General features: G+C 37.1%; 1 protein-coding gene across 1 annotated transcript; it reads left to right on the forward strand.

Annotated features, from left to right (window-relative positions):
• The first annotated feature begins 5,236 nt into the window (after positions 1–5,236).
• SINHCAF (SIN3-HDAC complex associated factor) lies at positions 5,237–19,827 on the forward strand. The gene is made up of 5 exons (XM_068971097.1): positions 5,237–5,364; positions 6,742–6,841; positions 8,453–8,579; positions 13,903–14,053; positions 17,805–19,827. Exons 1-5 carry the CDS (start codon positions 5,237–5,239, stop codon positions 17,962–17,964), a joined length of 666 nt encoding a protein of 221 aa, XP_068827198.1. The 3' UTR covers positions 17,965–19,827.
• Positions 19,828–22,403: the final 2,576 nt, after the last annotated feature.

Here is a 22,403-nt window from a genome sequence, read left to right on the forward strand (position 1 = left end):
AGAAGCTATAGGGTTTGGTCTCTTGAAAATGAAGAACAATTTAGAAATGTTTTAATTTGGGAGGTCACACCCCTGATTTGCATCAGAATTTCACTTCTCAAGATGGTAAGGACAAATTACAACGTTAAGTGTAAAAGCTGATTTATCATCATCTTTGGCATATTCACTTCTGTTTTCTTCTACCTAGTCTATCCAGTGCTTTTTGAGTTTTGAAAAAAGTTTTTCTAAACATTTGTTTATTTTGTTTCTTGGATGTGTTGAGTCGTCTTTGCTGCACTGGAACTTTCCCTAGTTGCAGCAAGCTGGGGCTGCTCTCTAGCTGTGCGCGGGCTTCTCATTGCAGTGGCCTCTCTTGCTGTGGAGCACGGACTCTAGGTAGGGCATGTGGAATCTTCCTGGACAAGGGATGGAACCCATGTCCTCTGCATTGACAGGTGCATTTTTAACCACTGGACCACCAGGGAAGCCCCTGAAAGGTGTTTTTGAATATAAGAAAAACAACTACCCAGAAGGAATCTAGAAAATGGAATTGGGGAAGTTATGACACTGGAGGAACTATTGGTGTCCTTCAAAGCACGCCAACTAAGGTTACTGTCTGAGCCACCAGGGAAGTCCTAATAGACGTTACATACATCATAATAAGAACCTTCTCCGTTTTCCTAAGTGTTAATGGAAATCACACCTTTACAAGATTTGGAAGATAAGAAAATACTCTGCAGAATTAAGATCTTCACATCACTATCTCCTAATTCCATGTTAGAAAGGGTACTAAAAGCTCTAACATTTGCATTTTCCACAATTCTTCATACTGTTTCTTAGTTTATACCAAATCATACTGTTCTTTTTGGTATCACTAGAAATTAAAAGAGATCATCTTTAAGCTTGGAACTATCAGAGAACTTCTTATACAGCCTTTACTATTGGTTGTGAAGATTACTTCACCACCATGTTATACTGTGCTCAGTAAACTTACATTATGTGTGCTATATTAAGTGTACTAGGACACCATCCTGCTCTTTGCCTTCATAGTCTCATTAAATGAGATTAGACTTGGCTCTTTTGCATCTTGATGAACAGTGGTTACTTCACGATTTCCTTGCTTCAACACTAAGGATGCATTTCCCCATCCTTTCATTAAGTTGATCATTGAATTTTTATGAAATTTACAGTTTTAAACTAGATGAAACCCCAATAAATCAATCAAAACAAATGTTCAGAATTGATTGTTGTATTTTAAAAACTCACATGGCTGTCTTTGTATGCTATTTGTTCATGTAATTACAGTTATTTCTCTTATGGCTTTTGCTGACGTAGCTATTAACTTTAATCTTTGAGATTGAATTAAATTGGACAGAACAGTAATTTCAGCATGGTTGGTTTGTCTTTAACTGTTACAATATTTTTAAAAAACTATGGCTTTTTGGCTGACAGTAGGTAAAGAAATGCCAGTTAAAGTGCTTTAGCAAACATAAAGTACTCTACAAATGGCAGTTTTTAAAAAAAGTTTAATCCACAGATTTATTGAGTACATATTACGTGATTGACAATATTCTAGGTGTGGAGGTTGCAAAGATGAATAAAGTCAAGAGAATTCCAAACCCAATCTTTTTATTTTTAGAAACAAGCGTATTGTAACAATTTATATATCATAAAATTCACTCTCAAAGTATACAATTCGGTAGCTTTTAGTATATTTAGAGTTTTGCAACCACTGCTACTGTGTATTTTTAGAAGGCAAATGACAGTTTTAAAATCAGCATTTTAAGTCTTATTTTTGCATTTATTTCAAAGGTAAATTTTCTTCTGGTTCTGCAGATACACGCTTAAGGGTGATGCTATATGGAGTCTACTCTCATCTGTAACTGTTCATCAATTAGGAAGCAGATGGCATTGGCTTCCTTCTATTAAAACACTGCTGAGCGATGTGACATCTGTAAGAATACATGCAAAAATCACTAACAGTTTGAACAAATAGGTTGTTCTGGGGGAATCATTTAATACTGCACAAATGTGAGCTTAGGAAAGAAATACTCTTTTTTAAAAACTGAAGTTGATTCAGTTTTATTATGTTACTTATTATTTTTATTATGTTAATTTCAGGTGTACAAAACAACATAGTGATTCAGTGTCTTATAGGGAAGATGTATTCTAAAGACCACTTAGTTTGTTGAGATAATAGAAATCCCAAGTTTAAAATCAAATTGTGCCATGCTCACTCACCTCTTTCTCAAATATATAAAGTAACTTGGTTTCAGAGCCATTTTGTGTCTTAGTTTTTTCCCAGAGATTAGAAAAGGTTTTTTATTTTTTTTAAACATTAGTGGGTCTGTAGGTTTTGTGAAAATACTCTCAGTTACTCTCTGGCCTCCCCAAAGCTCAAAATGGTTAAACACCAATCACTGCTTAAGTGGGTTGCTCGTAAACAAAGCCCAGAATGAAACCCCTGTGTATTTACTGCAGATTCCCAGGTGCCTCTCAAGTGCAGGAATAAGCTCAGAAAAGGTTTACTAGGTTTATTAAGTCGTCATCCATTGAAAGGCTCATGTGCTACTTGTGTGTTGCATCAGGACAGGTGCCTCCCTTCTTTACTGCACTTGGCACTGAAAGAGGGTGAACCCTAGAATTTAGACTCCCCACTCAGCTGTTTAGGCAGAAGAATTTTGTCAGGAAAAACAGGGTTGCAGAGCTACATTAAAGATATCAGTCAGAAGACATCAGGCTATTAGATTTTCTCTGATGTCTAAGAACATTTCTCAGGCTGAATTGGGTAAGTTTTGTGGCGATTCCTACTACCAACAAAAATTGATTCACAATCGCTGCTAATGAAAAGGAAAGTAATATTTAGCTATAGTCTTAATATTCCCTAGCAGCTTGCCGGCATGATAACTGACACAACTATGACTTCTTGGTCAATCAAATCCAGCCTCAGTGAAGGTAGTAGTTCATATCCTGGAGATGACCTGAATTTTTTATAGTTTTGATAGTATGTTTATTATTTGTGGAAGGAAGGGGATTGTGAGGGTAGAATAGTCTGTCCTTTAATGGGATTTGGCCTGTGTATTAATGGAATGAACTGGCCTTTCTTGTTGTACTTCCTCTGTCCTTGCTGAGAACGGAGAAGGGAGGTTGAAGTTTCCTAGAGCTATTGATGAAGCTGGCGACTGCAGGAGGATCTGTGGACTTTTGACCTTGATGATAACGGAAGGTATTAGGGGAATTTGGAGAGGCAGCAGGTTAGTGTAAGGACTAGAAAGAGTTGTGTTACATTTTTGCCTCAAAACAGGAATATACAAATTAAAGCAGTAGCTTCTACTTTCTTAGTACTTCTTTTAAAGTTTGTATAAACCTGTGTCGTTTGACATTGTTTTTTCCAAAGCAGTGCATGGCCATTTTCTTTAGGAGGCAATTTTCTTTTCATTTATCATGTGAATTTTTGTTTGACTGAAAATCTACTTCATTTCACAGGTCTATACCTTTTCCTACTATATTGAGCACCTTTCTCACTTTTTTTCCTTTCAAAAAAGTCTCACTTAATGAAAACAATTACCTTAATCAACTAGAAACATTATGTTCTTGTTTGTTTTAACAATTCTTAAACTAACTTTTAGTTTAGAATTATTGAAATACATCAGTGGCCTTCTGATCCATCACATCTTTCTTTTACTTGCCTCTCAAAAACATCAAAGAACACTAGTCCCTGTTTAAAAGGAAAACAAGTGTTTGGCTAATTATTTGCTGATAAATTATTTTCTTAAAAGCAAATTTTAAATCCTTTGTATTTCAGAATTGCTTCATCTCAGACACACACAGGCACACACAGAGTCTGATTATTTGGTTATTTTTATAAATCACTTTCATAAATACTTACTCTGGTATGGCTAACCAGAATTGGAGAGGAATGAGGTTAGGGAAGAGGTCATTCAAAGACAAACACAAGGCTTTTGTTTTACTCATATATTTGAATGTATTTCTAAAAGAACTTTTAAAAGGATGGCATTCCTTTTAAAATGTGGTTATAACTCCTAAAACTGTGGGTACAAATCTAGTTAATTTTAATAATTTTCTCTTATGCTTTATGCGCGCACACACACGCACACTCAACAGAGGCCCTGCTCTGGATTTGTCCTTTGGGGTTTAGTTTCTGTTCATTACATTTTCATCACCTCTTAGTCCAGATGTTTTGTGAAGTTGGTCCTTGGTTTGGATATTCTAAATTATTTATAAGGTGTATGTTTACTACCAGCTGCCTTTTGTTGCAACCAGCCCTGGAGTTCTTTCCTCCTTCTTTGATGGATGTTGAGGGTTTTTTTGATCATGGAAATCACAGTTTATCTCACTCTACATTTTTGAACATCTGCCTCCCACTATTAGAGCTCAGGCACAGCACCTCATTGAAGAACTTCAAAAACGGCTGAGGGGCAGACTGCTGGTCAGGCAACATGAGCTCACTCTTAATCTGCCTTAATGATTTATGAAATTAGCATTCTTAAACTATAACCCTAGTTTTTTGTATGTTTTACATCCTCCTTTCTGTAGTTTCAATTCAAGGATAACTTGCCTGCTTAGAACTTCCCGTTTGTCACAGAAGAAAGCCCCTCTGATTTCCCATAGGGCAAAGTAGTGTGGGTTGATGCATATTGAGTTACTTCTGTGCTTAGTATCAAATTGTAGTCCTGTGGTAAATGCTCAGAACTTTCCAAGAGGGGAATCACAGTAATGCAGACATGCAGAGTAAAAAGGGGTACCTTTAATTTTAGGATGTGTCCTCCACTGTGTATGATCCCGGTGTTTCACAGGACAGTGGAGAGAGAGAATTTGTTGTATTCTCTACTTTGTTGTTGGGCAGTCACTCAGTTGTATTTGACTCTTTGCAACCCCATGGACTGCAGCACGCTAGGCTTCTCTGTCCTTCTTAGCATCTTGAGTTTTAGAAAATGCCTGCTTCCTGTAGTTTTAGAGTGAGTTTTTGCCAGGATAGTAGAAGGAGGTAGGAGAAGCCTTGTTATATATCTGAACTGTCCTGTCTGTTTTAGACACTTGGCATGCTCGTGTGCCAAGAATTGAGGGAGATCCAAGAGGTCTTCACCAGAGCCCTCCTGTCTGGCTTGGTCATGTAATGCCATGTTGCAGGGGGAGGGGTGGAGCAGAGAGCTTGCTTTTAATGGTTTCTTGTTATAGCCCTCAACAAAGCTGTGTCAATTCCCTTGGCTTTACAGGCTATTGCCCAGAAGAAAAGATGTTTGGTTTTCACAAGCCAAAGATGTACCGAAGTATAGAGGGCTGCTGTATTTGCAGAGCTAAATCCTCCAGTTCTCGATTCACTGACAGTAAACGCTATGAAAAGGATTTCCAGAGCTGTTTTGGGTAAGATCATGTGATGTTTGTACCATTTTCAGAGTGAAAAAGATCACAGTATAAGGAAATATTTCTAAGCAAAGGGATTGGAACAGTGCAATAAAAATTAAAATCACTCATATTCTAATCTAGGTTGTTTCAAGGCACTTGCTCTTAAATCCAAACAATACTGAAAGCATACCCTTCTTTTTTTTTTTTTTTTCCCTAGATTATGAGGAACTACTAAGTTTATTGTGAAGCCCTAAATCATGGGGGAGTTGAGAGGGAAGCTCAAAAGGGAGGAGATACATGTGTACTGATAGCTGATTCATGTTGTACAGTAGAAACCAAAACAACATTGTAAAGCAATTATCTACCAATTAAAAATGTATTTTAAAAAAGTTATAATAGAACCTTTCATTGTTAACTTCAAGATGTATAAAGAGATTAAAAACATAACCCTTATTCTCAGAGTAATTGTCCTCCACTAGTACTTTGAATTGGTTTTCTAACTGAGGATCCTAACAGGGTTTAATGTTCTGCCCTGAAACCTGATAGGGTACATTAGTTTTATTTTATAATTTTGTTCTTTGTTTTTTCTTTTGACAGTAAACCTCTGCTTAATAAAATGGAATTTACGTTTCAAAAAATACTTTGATGAAACAAGATACTTAATGTTGAGCCATTTTTGATGTTAGAAATTAATTTTACCCCTGTATTTCTTATCAAAACATTCTGTTGATTAGTTATTGTTAATCCTAGACTGTATTTATTTTGAAGGTTGTCAAAGAGTCTCCACCAACCAACCTTGCCATTTGAAGTCACATTTTTCTTTTAATGCTTTATTTCCGATTGTATATATAATAAATGCTGTTAGTATTTTTCTGTATATATTTGTAATATAGAAATATGTATAGTAAATGAAAAATTCCTCAGAGAAACAATTAAAAAATAACTTGGAAACTATACATTTATTTCCCCTTATGCAGATACATTCATTAAAATAATAATACAGTGCCTCTTTGGTTTTGTTTGTCGTGAAACTAGAATATCATGGCACATTATTTTACTTAAAGGGTAGCGTTTTATTGCTTACGTATCTATACATTTCAAGAAAGATTAATTGGACATCATTGTTTAAAACCATGGTGGTCAGGATCTTCTCTAGGTCTTAAATGTTACCATTGTTTAATTAAAAAAACATTCTTTATTTTAAAATGACCAAATTGCAGCAAATATAAGTTAATTAGACTTCTGAAATATTCTACAGAAACAGTAGAACTGGATCACCCCAGACAATTGGAAATAACATCTGTAAACTATAAATAGTGTTTTTTCTAAAAGAAATGTACCATGAATTCTTTTATGTAAAGGAGATGAGTAAAGGTTTGATCGTTTTCTTATCAGGTTACATGAGACTCGTTCAGGAGATATCTGTAATGCCTGTGTCCTGCTTGTGAAAAGATGGAAGAAATTGCCAGCAGGATCAAAAAAAAACTGGAATCATGTGAGTTTATCTTTTCCCCTTTTTCAGTTGTACCTCTGTTATATTTAAAGTAACACTAGTTTTTCCCTTAATTTAGGAAATAATATGTTCCTGGGGTAGAAAAGTCTGAAAAAAATAAAGAAAAATACTAGTTGCTGCTTAGATATAATCATTTAACATTTTGGCATGTATTGTATTGAATTTACCCATTTTGGAGATTCACAGTGTACATTTAACATATTTTTAGGTTCAACCCAGAAATTCCTCCAGTTAATTAGACGTGAATCCTTTTTTCATCTCTTAGGACCACCGATTTCCTAACTCATGTTGGTACTAATGAGCACATGAGTTTACATTCAGAACTGGATTTAAACCCTTTTTTACCACTTACTACTTGTGAACTTTGGACAGTGACGTTTATTTATTAAGTGCAAAAGAGGCTAATAGCCGTGTCACAAAACTGTTGTAAGAACTGAATGAGATGATATATATTAAGAATAATTAGTAATCACTCAGTTAAATAGAAGCTGTTTTTATTCTCTGTGTTAAATTGAGATTTGCATTTCACTTAATAATGTCACTAGAATTCTTCAGAAAATATTTTCAGTGACCAGAACAACACTGATAAGTGTTATTTGTTTTTCTATATGCTAGCTTTCAGAAGATTTATGACATTTATATAAGGTACTTGTTTTTAAGCAGGCAGGCATTTATTCTTTACATTTTTTCTTATGCTAGCCTTGTAAGCTGTTCTTTGGTGACAATGTTACATTATTATAATAGGTGTCTGTGTGTCTGTTAACTTCTAAAATTGTGAGTTTTTCTTTAATGAATAGCTTATGTGGGGAAGATCCAAATTGTGATTTTGAAGGTGATGTCAACATCAGGATACATGCATGCTAAGTCGCTTCAGTTGTGTCTGACTTTTTGCAACCCCATGGACTATAACCCACCAGGCTCCTCTGTCCATTACATAAGGATAGAAATCTGCAAATAGTAAATGTGAATGAAGACATGAGAAATGAGAGCATATGGGGCTAGACCAGTGGCTTACCGGGCTGTGGGAGAACATGCCATTGCCTGCACGTGGCTGACCTCAGGCTTAAGGGTGTGTAGTAAAAAGAGCATAAAGCATGAATCTGGGCGCCTTCCCTACCTGCCTTTGCCTATTTACTAGTTTAGTGAAATAAGGCAAAATACATAGTTTAATGTCTCTTGGTTTTCTGTACCCTAAAATTGGAATAACAAATTATTGCTTACTGCCTTGTGGTGAAGTTAGAATCAAAAGTATATGAAAACGTTTTGTAAACTGCAGACATCATCCAGTGGGAATGTTAATTGTTGTAAGGTCTGGTTTTTCTTAACCTACTTGGCTCATTTTCACCATATATAAAACCTATATAAATTTTTTGTCCAGCTACTCTTGCTGTTACTACTTCAAAGTAAAAAAAACCCCTAGATAAACTGTTTTTAATACCATGTGATGATTCAAAGTGCACATGAGCTCTTAAACACTGAGTAGAAAACTATGGTTCTCAAATTGGGCTCCTTCAAATAAGCACTCATCTGAACTAAGAGAGTACAGAGGTGTCATTTTTAAAATGGTATTAAATATTCAGTATTTTCTTCCAGGTGGTAGATGCAAGGGCAGGACCCAGTCTAAAGACTACACTGAAACCAAAGAAAGTGAAAACTCTATCTGGAAACAGGATAAAAAGTAACCAGATCAGTAAACTGCAGAAGGAATTTAAACGCCACAGTAAGTTGGATATTGAGACATGAGGATTTAAGAATGGATGTTTTGTTTTTGTCTGCGGGTGGCACATGGCATATGTAGACCATTTTTTCTTTTGTTGCTTTTTTAAAAAAGAGTGGGAGGCAATGTTGACTGGTAGAGATATTTTATTTCTAGGAAATCTTGGAACTTTATCTTTGATTTTGATGTCTTAAAAGTACTTTCATTAGCCACTTCTTCAAACTGTACTCAGAACACTTGGACCATTCTCATCTCTTTATTGACATCTTTTCTAGAACATTAATGTTTCAAGTTTGTTTACTTGATTTTTACCCTTAAGGAGATTGAGGCCTGAAGACATGCAGAAAGGTATGTAAATAATTAGTGGGCAACCTAAGACTAAAATCCAGGTTTTCTGGAGAGTTATTTTGGAAATCATAACTCACATATTGCAGCCTCAAGATTTTTAGGTTTAAAGGGGCTTGGTGTGTTGGGTCAGAGGATGGGAAAGAAATGATAAATTAATAATTTTATCTACTTTTATGGGAAGTCACTGGGGGCACGGGACCTGTTGTAGTACTTCTGTATTTAGTAATTTAAATTTTGAAAAGGAAATCCACTGAATATAATGTTATTACCCCCAGGGGATTTGAGGCAGTACTATTGAGTCAAGCACAATAGTGTTTCTGCAGGAGAAATGTAGACATATTTATATCGGTGGAATAAACTAACTGTAAACAAACTAGTCATGTTTGCCCACCTGATTATGGCCTAGATCAGGCCAGATTTTGTGGCCAAATGGGTTAGAGATAAACATTTGTTTTGAGAACCTTTTCAGAATTGTGGGTGGACCTATATTGGAGTTTTCAGGATTAAAAAAGATATGGGGACTTCCCTGGAGGTCTAATGGTTAGGACACCATTATATAGGGCATGAGGTGTCGCTAAAAAAAAGATCCGTAGAGCCTTGTTAGACAAAATATTATCAATCAATGTTTGTTTTAGAGTAATGGAGAAAGACAGTTAAATTTACTGATCAGACAGAAGGAAAGGAAGGAAGGAAAACTATCATCTCTTGAGCATTTTGCTATATACCAAGCACTTTACAATTACCCCAGTGATATCAGTTTTAGAGATTAGGATAGGAAGTACAAGGTAGTGGTTTCACCTTGATCTGGGATCACTTAATAAGTAGTAGAGATGAACTTGACCTGGGGTTTGTCTAATCTCAAAACCCTGTGCCCTTTCTACGCAATCATCCTGCTCTTTTGGATAGCATAGCTTATGCCTCAGGACCCCAAAGTCTTTCCAGATCTGCTACCAACTCCATGCTTTAAGCTGGTGTTACTAGTAAGTTGTTGGTGCTACTAGTCCATAGTTATTTTGAAAATATATTTAATTTAATTAATTATATATTTAATTAATATATATTTAATCTTTGGGTAAACTTTTATAATACATTGGTAGTAAAATATTTAGACAACATCAAATACATGTGTATTTTAATCATAGATGTTTCTTTCTTAACCAGCTATCACCAAGGGGCAAATAAAAACTGACTCTACCCTTTATTCTCAGAAAATGTTTTAGTGAACGTTTGGAAAACAGTAATTTTCTTATCATTTGAGGAGTAGAGAAATTGAAAGTTTGTATGTATATTCTTAGCATCTTTGATTATAGGGAAGGTGACACCTAACTTTTGCCTTACCTAAGGGAATATGTCCAGTGTAATTTTAGATTTTTGTGATAAAGCTATGTTGTGGAGGGGTTGGAGATTGAAAATTAATGGGTTTGGAGACTCAGTGAAGCAAGATTTTCTAGGTGCATTGTGAATTGCTAGCAGCTGTGTGCAGTGTAAGAGTTTTGAGATACTTGAATTTTTATACATCACCCACTAAATGGTTTCTCTGCCCCTAGTTACATATTTACTTCTGTGCATCTTGCGTGTACCTGACATGTATTCCTCTTCTTGGGATGTTCTTTGCTTTGTGATATATTGGAAAGGCATTGGATCTAAGGCTTGAAGATCGGGATTTGAGTTATAGTTCTTGAACAAATATATGACCCTGGTGTTGCTTAACATTAAACTACAGTTTCCTAATCAAGAGAAGTGAGGATAAGCAAGTAAAAAGGGCTTTTGTAAAACAAAACAAAGAAAAATAAATTCTTCTAGAAATGTTAGCCTTTTTGTGTGTGTGTGTCATTTTTCCTAAAATCTGCCATGATTCTGGTTGCTGTAGAATAAAATTGAAACTGCCTAGCAAGTCTTGGGGTGTCTCCTTTAGGGTAAGGTCAGTTCCCTTACTGTGCATGGTGTATTCTGTGTCCATCACTTTGCTCATCATCCCCGTCTATCCCATGTAGGGGATGGCATTTCCAAATCCTACCTAATTAAGATTTAAAAAATTTCAGTTCTTTGAAGAATTTCCAGATTTACATTCTAGAAGACAACTGCATTTCTATGTGTAGTTAATTGTATCCTGTTGTCCCAGGTATTATTAGATTAAGCCATATAAAAAATTTGCCACCTTTATAGTTAGAAATGGGCAAATATAACTGTAATTTCAAACGGTTCATAGATATTAAGCACTTACTAGGATAGTGCATTTTCTTCAGAAGCATAGCACTGCTATTGCTGTTAATTATTAGGGAAGTCTTTTAAGTATTCCCATAGCCTTACTCCTTTAAAGCCTGCTATTTTTTTTTTTTACATTAAAAAAAGATATTCTTTTACCATTATGGTTTATCATAAGATATTGAATATATTTCTCTGTGCTGTACACCAGGACCTTGTTGTTTATCCATTCTATATGTAAAAGCTTCCATCTGCTAAGCTCACCCTCCACTTCATCCCACCCCAGCCTCCCCGCCTTGGCAACCACAAGTCTCTTCTCTATGTCCGTGATTCTCCTTCTGTTTCATAGGCTCATTTGTGCCATGTTTTAGATTCCGTGTATAAGTCCATGTTGTTGCAAATGGTATTATTTTATTCTTTTTTATGTGAAGCCTGCTGTTCTTAAGAATTTTGCTTGGTTGTTTTTTTCCATGGAGTTTAAGCTATTCATAGATTGGAAGTAAATGAACATATTAAAAATACTAATGGTGCTTTCTTTGTTTTAGATACTTAATATTAAATGCTATTTTATGTAAAATTTTGTTAATAGAAAACACTGTGAGCACTGTTCAAAACAGCTTTCTTCAGTCTTGTTTCTCCCCATGCAGGATGTGACATAGGGTTTGTTGTCTAGTGGATACTTCATGAATATTTGATTGGTCCTCTAAATTGGAGGATTGTTCTATCCACCTGTCCTGGGAGGGGGGGAGTCTTCAGATAAAGGTGAGGTGTGTAGTAGACTCAGCCCCTGTCTGATACTTCTGTTGCTGGGAATAGCAGTAGGATGGCTTTATAGCTCAGTGACTATTAACCAAAAGATTAATATTCTGGTTTGTAAATGTATGTGATAGCTTCTGAGGGCAAAAATACTAAATCATGTGTAGCTTGTATCTGATTAACTCCCTTTATTCCTTACTAAGTTAGAATCTATTGTTTTTGCTTTATAGGTAAGGTTTCATTTTTCTTTGGATGCTTTCAAGATTTTTCTCTTTTTCTTCAGTTTTCGGGAGTTTAATTATAGTGTGTTTTGTGGCAAAGACGGTAAAGAACCTGCCCTGCAGTGCAGGAGACCCAGGTTCGATCCCTGGTTTGGGAAGATCCCTGGAGAAGGGAATGGTTACCCACTCCAGTATCCTTGCCTGGAAAATCCCATGGACAGAGGAGCCTGTGGGCTGCAGTCCACGGGGTCACAAAGAGTCAGACACGACTGGGTGACTAACACTTTCACTTTGGCATTGGTTTCTTTGGGTATATCCTGTGTGACGTTTGCTCATCTGAAATCTGTAGGTTTGTCTCTTGCCAAGTTTGGCACATTTTCCGCCACTGTATTTGAGTACGTTTTTACCCGCGCCTTCTTTGTCCTCTTCCTTCAGGACTGCAGTCACATGGATGAAAATTTTTTATCGTAGTTACGCAGGTCTCTTAAGGCTCTTCATTTGTTTTCTTAGTGTTGTACAGGTTGGCTGATTTCTGTTGTTCTTTCTTCCGATTCACTGATTGTTTCCTCTGTCCCCTCCATTCTGCTGTAGAGCCTGTCCACTGTCCTGTCATTTATTGTGTTTTTTTCAGTTTGGATTTTAGTTCCTTGATTCTTTATAGCTTTTTTTTTTTTAAACTGAGACCTGCTTATTGAGTTTATGTTTCCATTTATTTTAAGCTTGTTTGTAAAGGCTCACTGAAGCATTTTTGTCATGGCTGCTTTAAAATCTGTCAGATAATTACAACATCTCTGTCATCTTGGCATTAATATATACTTGACTTTTCATTCAATTTGAGATCTCCCTGCTTCTGGATATGATGTGATTTTATTTTTTTTTTAATTGAAACCTAGACATTCAAAAATTGTGTGATGAGACTCTGAGTTTTATTTAAACCTTCTGTTTTAACTGGCTTTTTTTTTTTTTTTTTTGGTCAGAGGGGGAAATGGGAGAGGGGCACAGCCTTGTTACTGCCAGGTGGTGTTAAAGTCAGGTTCCCCACCCAACCTCTATAGATATCTGAAGTGGGAGTGGCTCCTGACTGCAGCTGGGTGGGGCTGGGATGGGAATTAAGGCTCCCACGTGGTTGGGGTCCTCCTGTTCTTGGTGGGCCATGGTGAAAGCCCAGACTCTTTAGTAGGCTGTCACTGCCATCACCCTGGTGAAGGTGTTGGGGAGGCCTCATAACATTCTTGATAGGATGGAAATCTAGGCTTTCCAGTTGGCCTTTGCTAGGGTCGGTGGGGGTAGGGACCTGTTTTTTCTGTTTGGCTGCAGTAAAGTGATTATTGTGTTGTAAAGATTTCCTGTCTTGCTAGACTGCCTCTTTCTTAGTCCTCTGGCTAGAGAGGGCCGACTTTTGTTGGGGGTGTGTGTGCGTGTGTGTCTTTGTGTGTACCCACTGGCTTTTCTGAATTACTGGCTTCTTCAGCTTCAAGACTGGGATTTATAAGGCAAAAATAAAACCCATAAAAGCTAGGGTGCTAACCTCCACATCCTTCCTTGAGTGTTAAGGCCTTTAGCTGTTGCCAACTTTTGGAGTCTTTAGTTTTGTTTTATATGGAAGAGAGGAAAGTATGTCTACTCTTAGTCTTACCAGAAGCTCATTTTCTTTTAGATACACTTTAGTACAAATACAGTAGGATAGAAAATAATTTTTTTCCATTTTCGACTATCTCATTCACTGTGTTTTCTGCTGAGGCTTAGTTGCGAGGGCATATAATGAAATTATCATTTTTGTTTTCTCTTTACTTCAGATTCTGATGCTCACAGTACAACCTCAAGTGCCTCTCCAGCTCAGTCTCCCTGTTACAGTAACCAGTCAGATGATGGCTCAGATACAGAGATGGCTTCTGGCTCCAACAGAACGCCAGTGTTTTCCTTTTTAGATCTCACATACTGGAAAAGGTAAAAGCAACAGAAAATATCTCTCTAACCAGCAAACCTTCTTAATTACAGGCAACCGTTTCCCACTTCCTTAGCAATTATATGGCATTTGGCAAACCGCTGGCAGCATGTGTGGTTGGAGGTGGATTAGGCAAGAATGGAGCTGAGAGTTTGGATTTTGTGTGTTTTTACTATTAAAATTGATTTAAAATAAAAACCATGTTAAGGAATCTAAACTTGCTATAATAGAGTATACTTAGGTATTCAATGTGACCAACTCTCCCACTGAAAAAAAGTAAAAAGACTAGAAGTATATATATATTTTTATGTCTTTAAAAATGGCCTTAACAAGTAGACAAGTTGATGAGGAATATATATGCATGCTCAGTCACTCAGTCATGTCTGACTCTTTGTGACTGCGATGGACTGTAGCCTGCCAGGCTTCTCTGTCCATGGGATTACCTTGGCAAAAATATTGGAGTGGGTTGTCATTTCCTCCTCTAGGGGATCTTCTCGACCACAGGTATCAAACTTGTGACTCCTGCGGCCCCTGCATTGGCAGGTGGATTCTTTACCCCGTAGCAGCCTGGGAAGCCCCTAATAAGGAATAACCAGAGGCCAGATGTCATGTGAATGAGAAACCCCAAAGTCAAAAAAGAGATAATAGACTAGGAAAGAGAGAATATTGAAAGAGAAAGTGGTTAAGGATTTTCTAGTTCACAGATTTGGGAAGACTAACAAGTTAAAAGCAAGGTAATAAGCAGTTTCATATGGGTGAGGAAAATTCACCCATATGACACATTATAAGCAAACTATGGAACATGGGAGGCAAAACAGTCAGTGAAGAAAATAAAGACTTTATTTTCAGAGGAACAACAAACACACAAGCTGAGTTCTCAGCATGAACAAAGGATGCCATAAAACTATAGATTTAACACCTTCAGTGGCCCCAGAGAATACTGGAGTGGGTTGCCGTGCCCTTCTCCAGGGGTTGAACTTATGTCTCTTAGGTATCCTGCATTGGCAGCCGGGTTCTTCACCACTAGCACACCTGGGAAGCCCGTACATGACAACAATAGCATGCAAATCAAAGTAGTAGGAGTAATGGGAGTTAAAATGTCCTAATGTCTTTGTATTGTTGAGAAAAAATATTGAATAACTTTAAAGTTTGATTAATGAACTGTATAACCACTAGAGGAATAAAAATAAGAATGTAAAACCTCCAGAGAAGAAGAGAAAGACCAAGAATTTACAAATATACCTAGCAAGATAAAATGAAGAAAACTTCTATATATTTGTAAACTGAGAAACCTTGGGTCAAGAAGAAAGTGTAAGTTAGAACATCCTTATAACTAAAAAATAACTGAAAAATACCACAAATCAAAATGTGTGATATGAAGAGGTAAATAGAAGAAAAGTTGCTTTTAGTACTTTCTTTTAACACAAAGATTTAAAATAAACAAAGTGATATATATCCAGTTTACAGATTAATAAAGAAAAATAAAAGCAAGGAAATCCTAAAGATGGAAGTAGGAATAAATGGAATAGAAAACCAATATGAAGGAATAGTATCAGTAAAGCCAAGAGTTGGTTCTTGAAAAAGATGACCAAAGAAGTTTCTGCAGATCAAGAAAAAGAGATAGTCCTTTGTTATTTCTTATTTCTTGGATAAGAAAGTGATATTCAACTCTAGACAAACAGGTTTAGAAGACAAAGGATATTATAAACAACTTTATGCCAGTAAATTTGAACATACAGGTGAAGTGGATACATTAGTAGAAAAAGACAGTTTGCCAAAACTGTGCCAAGACTTGAAGAGTCACATAATAAAGAAAATGGATTCAGAGGTCAGAAGTCTTCCCACAAAAAACCCCAGGCTGAGATAGACAAGTCCTACTGAATGTTCCAGAAACAAATGAATCTGATCTTGCATTGGCTTTCCAGATTATGGATCAAATAAGGCCTAGGCGCCAAGCATTCTGTGATGCTAACATACCTTTGATATGTTATAAACAGTTTATCATAAGCATATTAGATTTATTCTAGGGATGTGAGATTGTTTTAAGCATTAGAAAGCCAACTAACATAATTTGACAGTTCCTAAAGGAGAGGGGAAAATGCCTATCGTATTAGTGGTGTATTGAAGATATTTGATAAATTTGAACTTCAAGGTTTAAAATAAAACCTTTAGCAAAATAGGAATAGAAGGCAACCCCACTGATAAATACTTTGTATTTTCAGGTAAAATTGAACATGTTCCCGTTCCTATATTTCAGCAACATTACCTTCAGACATGTGCAGCGTGTTTGCAATAGCAAAAATTGTCCCATCAGAAGAACAGTGGAGAGCCCTTTCACTGTTCACCTAAACTATCACAACAGTGTTAATTGGTTGTACCCTAATGTGGAATAAAAAGTTTTAAAAAGGAGAGTCTGCAAACTGGTATATTCACATGGTGGAATACCGTACATAAGTTAAAATGAAAAAAAGCTCTAATAGTATAGTATATTTGAACCTCAGTTATTGTTGAGGAAAAAAATTGCAGCATACAGTATGATTCCATATATGTGCATTTCTGTATCTATTTTTATTTTATGTTACATATATGAGATAACAAGCAATATGTTTAGAGATGCAAACATGTATACAAAGAAAAAGGGGAGTGATAAACCTAAAATTTTAAGGAGAGAATGAGATTGAGTGGAGTGGGATTGAGAAGAGCATACAGGGGGATTTCATAGGAAAATCGTTTTTTTCCTTAGAGTGTATGATCCATGAGTGATTTGCTGTGTTGTCATTTTTGTATGCCTTTATGTATATTTGATAATATGTGTATATATTTTTTGTCTGATCAATATTAAAATAAAACCGCCAGCTGTATCAGCCTGTTCATGGTGGCTATTTTTCTTTAAGATGTGGTGACTTTTGGAGGAAACAGTCAATAACTTTAGGAACAGCCTCTGAAACTGAGGAATACCTTCTCCCCCTTAATATTTATTAAGATTCAGTGTGGGATTTGGGCTTTCCTCGTGGCTCAGCTGGTAAAGAATCCGCCTGCAATGTGGGAGACCTGGGTTTGATCCCTGAGTTGGGAAGATCCGCTAGAGAAGGGAAAGGCTACGCACTCCAGTATTCCGGCCTGGAGAATTCCATGGACTACACAGTCCATGGGATCACAAGAGTCACACATGACTGAGTGACCTTCACTCACTCACTCAGTGTGGGATTTAAGGGGCTTGGGTAATTCCCGTTACCTGGCAAATTGAGGTCACTCTAGGAGACCATTCGTTAGAAATTTGATAAGATTGTGGATATAGAACCTTTCTTTGATCATATTCTCCTAGTTATAATGTTTGGTGTGTATGTGTGTATGTTAGTGGCTCATTCTACTAGTTACAGTAGAATAACTAGTTATAATGTTCTAACTAGTTATACTAGTTATAATGTTCTACTAGTTATAATGATTGGTGTGTATGCGTGTATGTTAGTTGCTCATTCCTGTCCAACTCTTGGCTACTCCATGGACTGTAGCCCGCCAGGCTCCTCTGTCCATGGGATTCTCCGGCAAGAATACTGGAGTGGGTTGCCAGTTCCTTCTCCAGAGGATCTTCCCAACTCATGGATTGAACCTAAGTCTCCCACAGTACAGGCAGGTTCTTAACCATCTGAGCCACCATTCAACCAGTATAATGATTGGTGGATTGTTCTTTTTTTTTGTATTCTTATTCTGCCTTATTGATATATTTTGTTCTCTCTCCGTTTTTTCTTTTAGACAGAAAATATGCTGTGGCATTATCTATAAGGGCCGTTTTGGGGAAGTCCTCATCGACACACATCTATTCAAGCCTTGCTGCAGCAATAAGAAAGCAGCTGCTGAGAAGCCGGAGGAGCAGGGGCCAGAGCCTCTGCCTATCTCCACTCAGGAGTGGTGACTAAGCTTTATGTAGAAGGGGAGCAAAAACGATTTAAATTTTGGAAAACAAAGCAACAAAATGACCCTCCTATTTTTAATTTGGATACCTGCTATTCTGCCAAAAGATGGATTTGTAGAATAGTTTTGAATGGGTTATTTTTCCTCCAGTTCCACAAACTCTGAAGCCAGTGAAGCTTACTAAGAGATAAAAAAGAAGTGTACATAATATTTAAGATGCTGAGTATTTCATAGGAAAGCTGAATGCTGCTGTAAAGTGCTCTTTAAGTCTTTTTTAAAAATCCCCTTCTAATGAATGAAATTAGGGGAATTTTCAGGGGACAGAGATGGGATTTGTTGTATGATAAACGTACGTAGTTTTAGTCTTTCTATTTTGAGAAGCAGTGGTTGGGGCATTTTTTAAGATGGCTGGCTACACTTGTTTTCCTTCATTATAATAAATTTGTCATAACTCAGTAAACATGGACTTGCCCCTAGAGGTAGTTGTTAATAACTGAAATATTAAGGTCTTGCCGAGGTTCTGGTGATTCAAACCTGTACTACTGAATATTAAGCAGGACAGACAGCTCTCTGGTGCGAATATCTTGAAGGAGTAATTTCTAAAGATGCAGAGGTAACTTGACTGTATATGTTGCATCCTGTGTCACCTCCCTCCATATTGATATTTGATGCAGATTTTAATTTATATGAAACTTAAAAAGCAGAATCAAAACTTAAAGCAGAATTAAAGTTCCTCTTGGGGAAATGTCAAGTCTTTAGGATAAGCAATCCTATATGAATAGTACCAAAGCATTACCACTTGGTAGAGAACATTCTCTATTAACAATGTTAGATTATCTGAAAAATAACAATGTGCAAGTCTTTAGGATGGCACACGAGAAAAACAAAGGTTAATGCTTCTTGGGGCACGTTTCTTAGAGGGCTTGCAAGTGTGTAAATAATTTGTTTATGTTACGTGACTGGTGACTTCACTGAAAATCTGCACAATTCAGTTTTAGCTCTGGATTTCTTCAGTTGACCTTTGTGAAGGTTTTATCTGTGTAGAATGGTTGTTTGACTTGTTTTAACCTGTTAGGGTTTTGGGATTTTTTTTTTTCATTCTATATTAAAGTAAAATTCTACTAAAAGAAAAGAGGTGTGTGTTAATGCTGAGTGGGTTGGTTTTGGTTTGGCTTCTTTTAGTCAGGCTTTCTGAACATTGAGGTGTTAGATGGTACATCCTAAATGTGGAGCTCTTCCATTCTAAAACCTTCATTAAAAGCCTTTTACTTGAACCCAAACCAAAGTACTATCTATTGCCTCTTTTCTAAAAGTACAGGAAAAATATATCACCTGTTTTCATAATGAGAAAGCATCGTTTGCCTCCCTGGTAAAACATGACTCAGTACTTATTTTTAAAACTGGATTTTAAAGATTGGATAGTATACATAACAAGAGAGTGAGCCACTTTTTATGGGCACCCTATAGTTTTATAGTTCTTAATTGAAACTTAAAGTTTTATATTTCTTCCTTTGGAAAAAACTACAAGCCACCATATGCACAGACTACACAGTGAGTTGGGTCAGTGCTCCCGCAGACTCTGAGGTGTATTACAAGAACCCCAGCCATTACCATCTTCCTCCTGAGTTATTTTGAAATTTTTTTTTGTACATTTTGGCTGCAGTATTGGTGGTAGAATATACTATAATATGGATCATCTCTACTTCTGTATTTATTTATTTATTACTAGACCTCAACCACAGTCTTCTTTCCCCCTTCCACCTCTCTTTGCCTGTAGGATGTACTGTATGTAGTCATGCACTTTGTATTAATATATTAGAAATCTACAAATCTGTTTTGTACTTTTTATACTGTTGGATACTTATAATCAAAACTTTTACTAGGGTATTGAATAAATTTAGTCTTATTAGAAAATAAAAGAGGCTGTTTTGTGGCTTTGTTTGGAAGGTGTTCTTAAGTAAGAATAACTAATACTTTTGGCCCGCACAGGTGTTACTCAGTATAAGCCCTTAGTATTGTAAGAAGCCATGGAGGAAAAAAGTCCTCTTTACCAAGAAATACAGACTTTAAAATACAGATCTTCTCTACTTACCTTAGGGTTACAGCTCAATAAACACAAGTTGAAACCACTGTAAGTGAAAAATGCATTTAAGTGACTTCCCTTCCTGTGGTCCAGTGGTTAGGAATCCCTCTTGCGGCAGGGAGAGAGAAGAGGGAGGGAGTGAGGAGCACACAGGTTGGGAACTAAGATCCCACATGATGCAGAGCCTCTGAACCCTAGTGGAGCAAGCAGCTAGAGTCAGCTGCAAGGAAAGATCCTGCATGGTACGTGAGATAAATATTTTTAAAATGCATTTCATACATTATAGCTTAGCCTAGCCTACCTTAAACATACTCAGAACATTTATATTAGCTTACAGTTAGCAAAATGATCTAACACAAAGCCTATTTTTAATTAAACATTGAATGTCTTATGTGATTTATTGAATGTTGCACTGAAAGTGAAAGCCAGAATGGTGAAACATACTGGTAGTTTACCTCAGGATCATGTGGCTGATTGGCAGCTGTGGTTTGCTAAGGCTCCCTGCTGCCAGTGCATCACAAGAGTATCCTACTGTGTATTGCTAGGCTGGGAAGAGATCAAAATTCCAAGCCTGATTTCTACTGAAAGCATGTCTCTTGCACGATCATAAAGTCAAAAAATTAAGTTGAACCATCATTAATCTAGAGACTGACTATAAAAGACATTTTAACTGATAGGTGCAATGAGGTGATTTTAATAATAAAGGACAAAAGTTCTCCAATGATTCAATGACTACAGTGTTGTTACTACTGTTGTCTATGTACATATGGGAAGCACCATTGAGACTTTAGAGAAACTAAAAATTGTTTGGAGATAGATTTTGGCATTGGGATCAGACCTGGGTTCTCTAATTTCTGGTCCTATGTTAGCTATGTGAGTCACTTGACTGTGAGTCTGCAAACTTTCTGTTAAGGACTTCCCTGGTAGTTCAGATGGTAAAGAATCTGCCTGCAATGCAGGAGACCTGGATTCAGTCCCTGGGTCAGGAAGATCCCCTGGAGAAGGGAATGGTAACCCACTCGAGTATTCTTACCTGGAGAATACTATGGACCGAGGAGCCTGGCAGGCTACAGTCCATGGGGTTGCAAAGAGATGGACATGACTGAGTGACTAACACTTACATAAACTTAACGTTACTTTATTTCACAGAATTGTTTATAGATTTATGAGGAAACCAAGAGGTATAATTCATACCAATGTTTTTTTTTTCTTTTTTTTTGTACCACTCTGCTTGCGGGATTTCAGTTCCCCGACCTAGGGATTGAACCAGGGCCATAGCAGTGAAAGCCCAGAATGTTAGCCACTAGGCCACCAGGGAACTCCCGTATATCAAAGTTTTAAAGACAAATTGTTACTTGGGCAATGTATATTCTGTGGGTCAAACCTTTTATACTACAGTTAAATTTGCTTTGGGATAGTCCGGGTGATTTTTGCCAGCAACTAACCTAGTTACTGTGAAGCTACTAAATTAGGTAGTGAAAGATGATAGCACCTTCATTATTATCTATTGCTGTTTAATGAAATTGCCACAAATTTAATGGCTTACAAGAAATTGATTTCAGTTTCCATCTAGGTGCAGTGTGGCTGGGTCTTTAGCTCAGGATCTGATAAGGCTGCAACAGGTGTCAACTTGGTTGCATTCTCATCAGATGACCTGAGAGTAAGTCACTACAAACTTGCTTGGGTTGTTGACAGAATTCTTTCCCTGTGGCTGTGGGTGGGATGGTGGGCCCCCTAGATCCTTACCAGTTTGTTCGGTCGCTCAGTTGTGCCCAACTCTGCAACCCCATGGACTGCAGCATGCCTGGCTTCCCTGTCCTTCACTATCTTACAGAGTTTGCCCAAGCTCATGTCCACTGAGTCGGTAATGCTATCCAACCATCTCATCCTCTGTTGCCCCCTCTTCTGCCCTCAATCTTGCCCCAAATTAGGATCTGTTGAGGTCTCCCAACATGGCACTCACTGCACACAGCTGGCAGGTCTCCAGAGCCAGTCATCGGGGCAAGAGTCTGGTCCACGTTTAGCTCACAGCACAAATGGTGGAGTGTGGGAACCTTAGCGTTTGGTCTGCTACAGCACCTCTTTCATAAATGAACCACTTGAAACTGTCCTATAATACAAGCATTTGGTGTAGCAAGAAAAAAGAAAAAGAAGCCCCTCCTATTAGGAAACACACTGTGGTGGGCCTGGCACCTTTAAACTGTTCAAACAACCTCACAGGTGAAAAAAAAAAACCAAAAAACGTGTTTACAGGTAGTCAGTGAAAGGGTGCAAGGGGGCCATATAATTCCTGATTGCAAAGCCTCTGCTCTTCAGACTGGCCCCTGTCCCTGCTCTAACTTGAGTCTCTTCTGAAG

Source organism: Capricornis sumatraensis, chromosome 4 (assembly GCF_032405125.1).
Source record: "Capricornis sumatraensis isolate serow.1 chromosome 4, serow.2, whole genome shotgun sequence".
Taxonomy (NCBI): domain Eukaryota; kingdom Metazoa; phylum Chordata; class Mammalia; order Artiodactyla; family Bovidae; genus Capricornis; species Capricornis sumatraensis.

Coding starts and splice junctions, on each gene's coding strand:
- SINHCAF (XM_068971097.1), top strand. CDS start 5,237: ATGTTTGGTTTTCACAAGCCAAAGATGTACCGAAGTATAGAGGGCTGC. Junction 6,842..8,452: donor CAAAAAAAAACTGGAATCAT/GTGAGTTTATCT, acceptor ATTTTCTTCCAG/GTGGTAGATGCAAGGGCAGG. Junction 14,054..17,804: donor GATCTCACATACTGGAAAAG/GTAAAAGCAACA, acceptor TTTTTCTTTTAG/ACAGAAAATATGCTGTGGCA.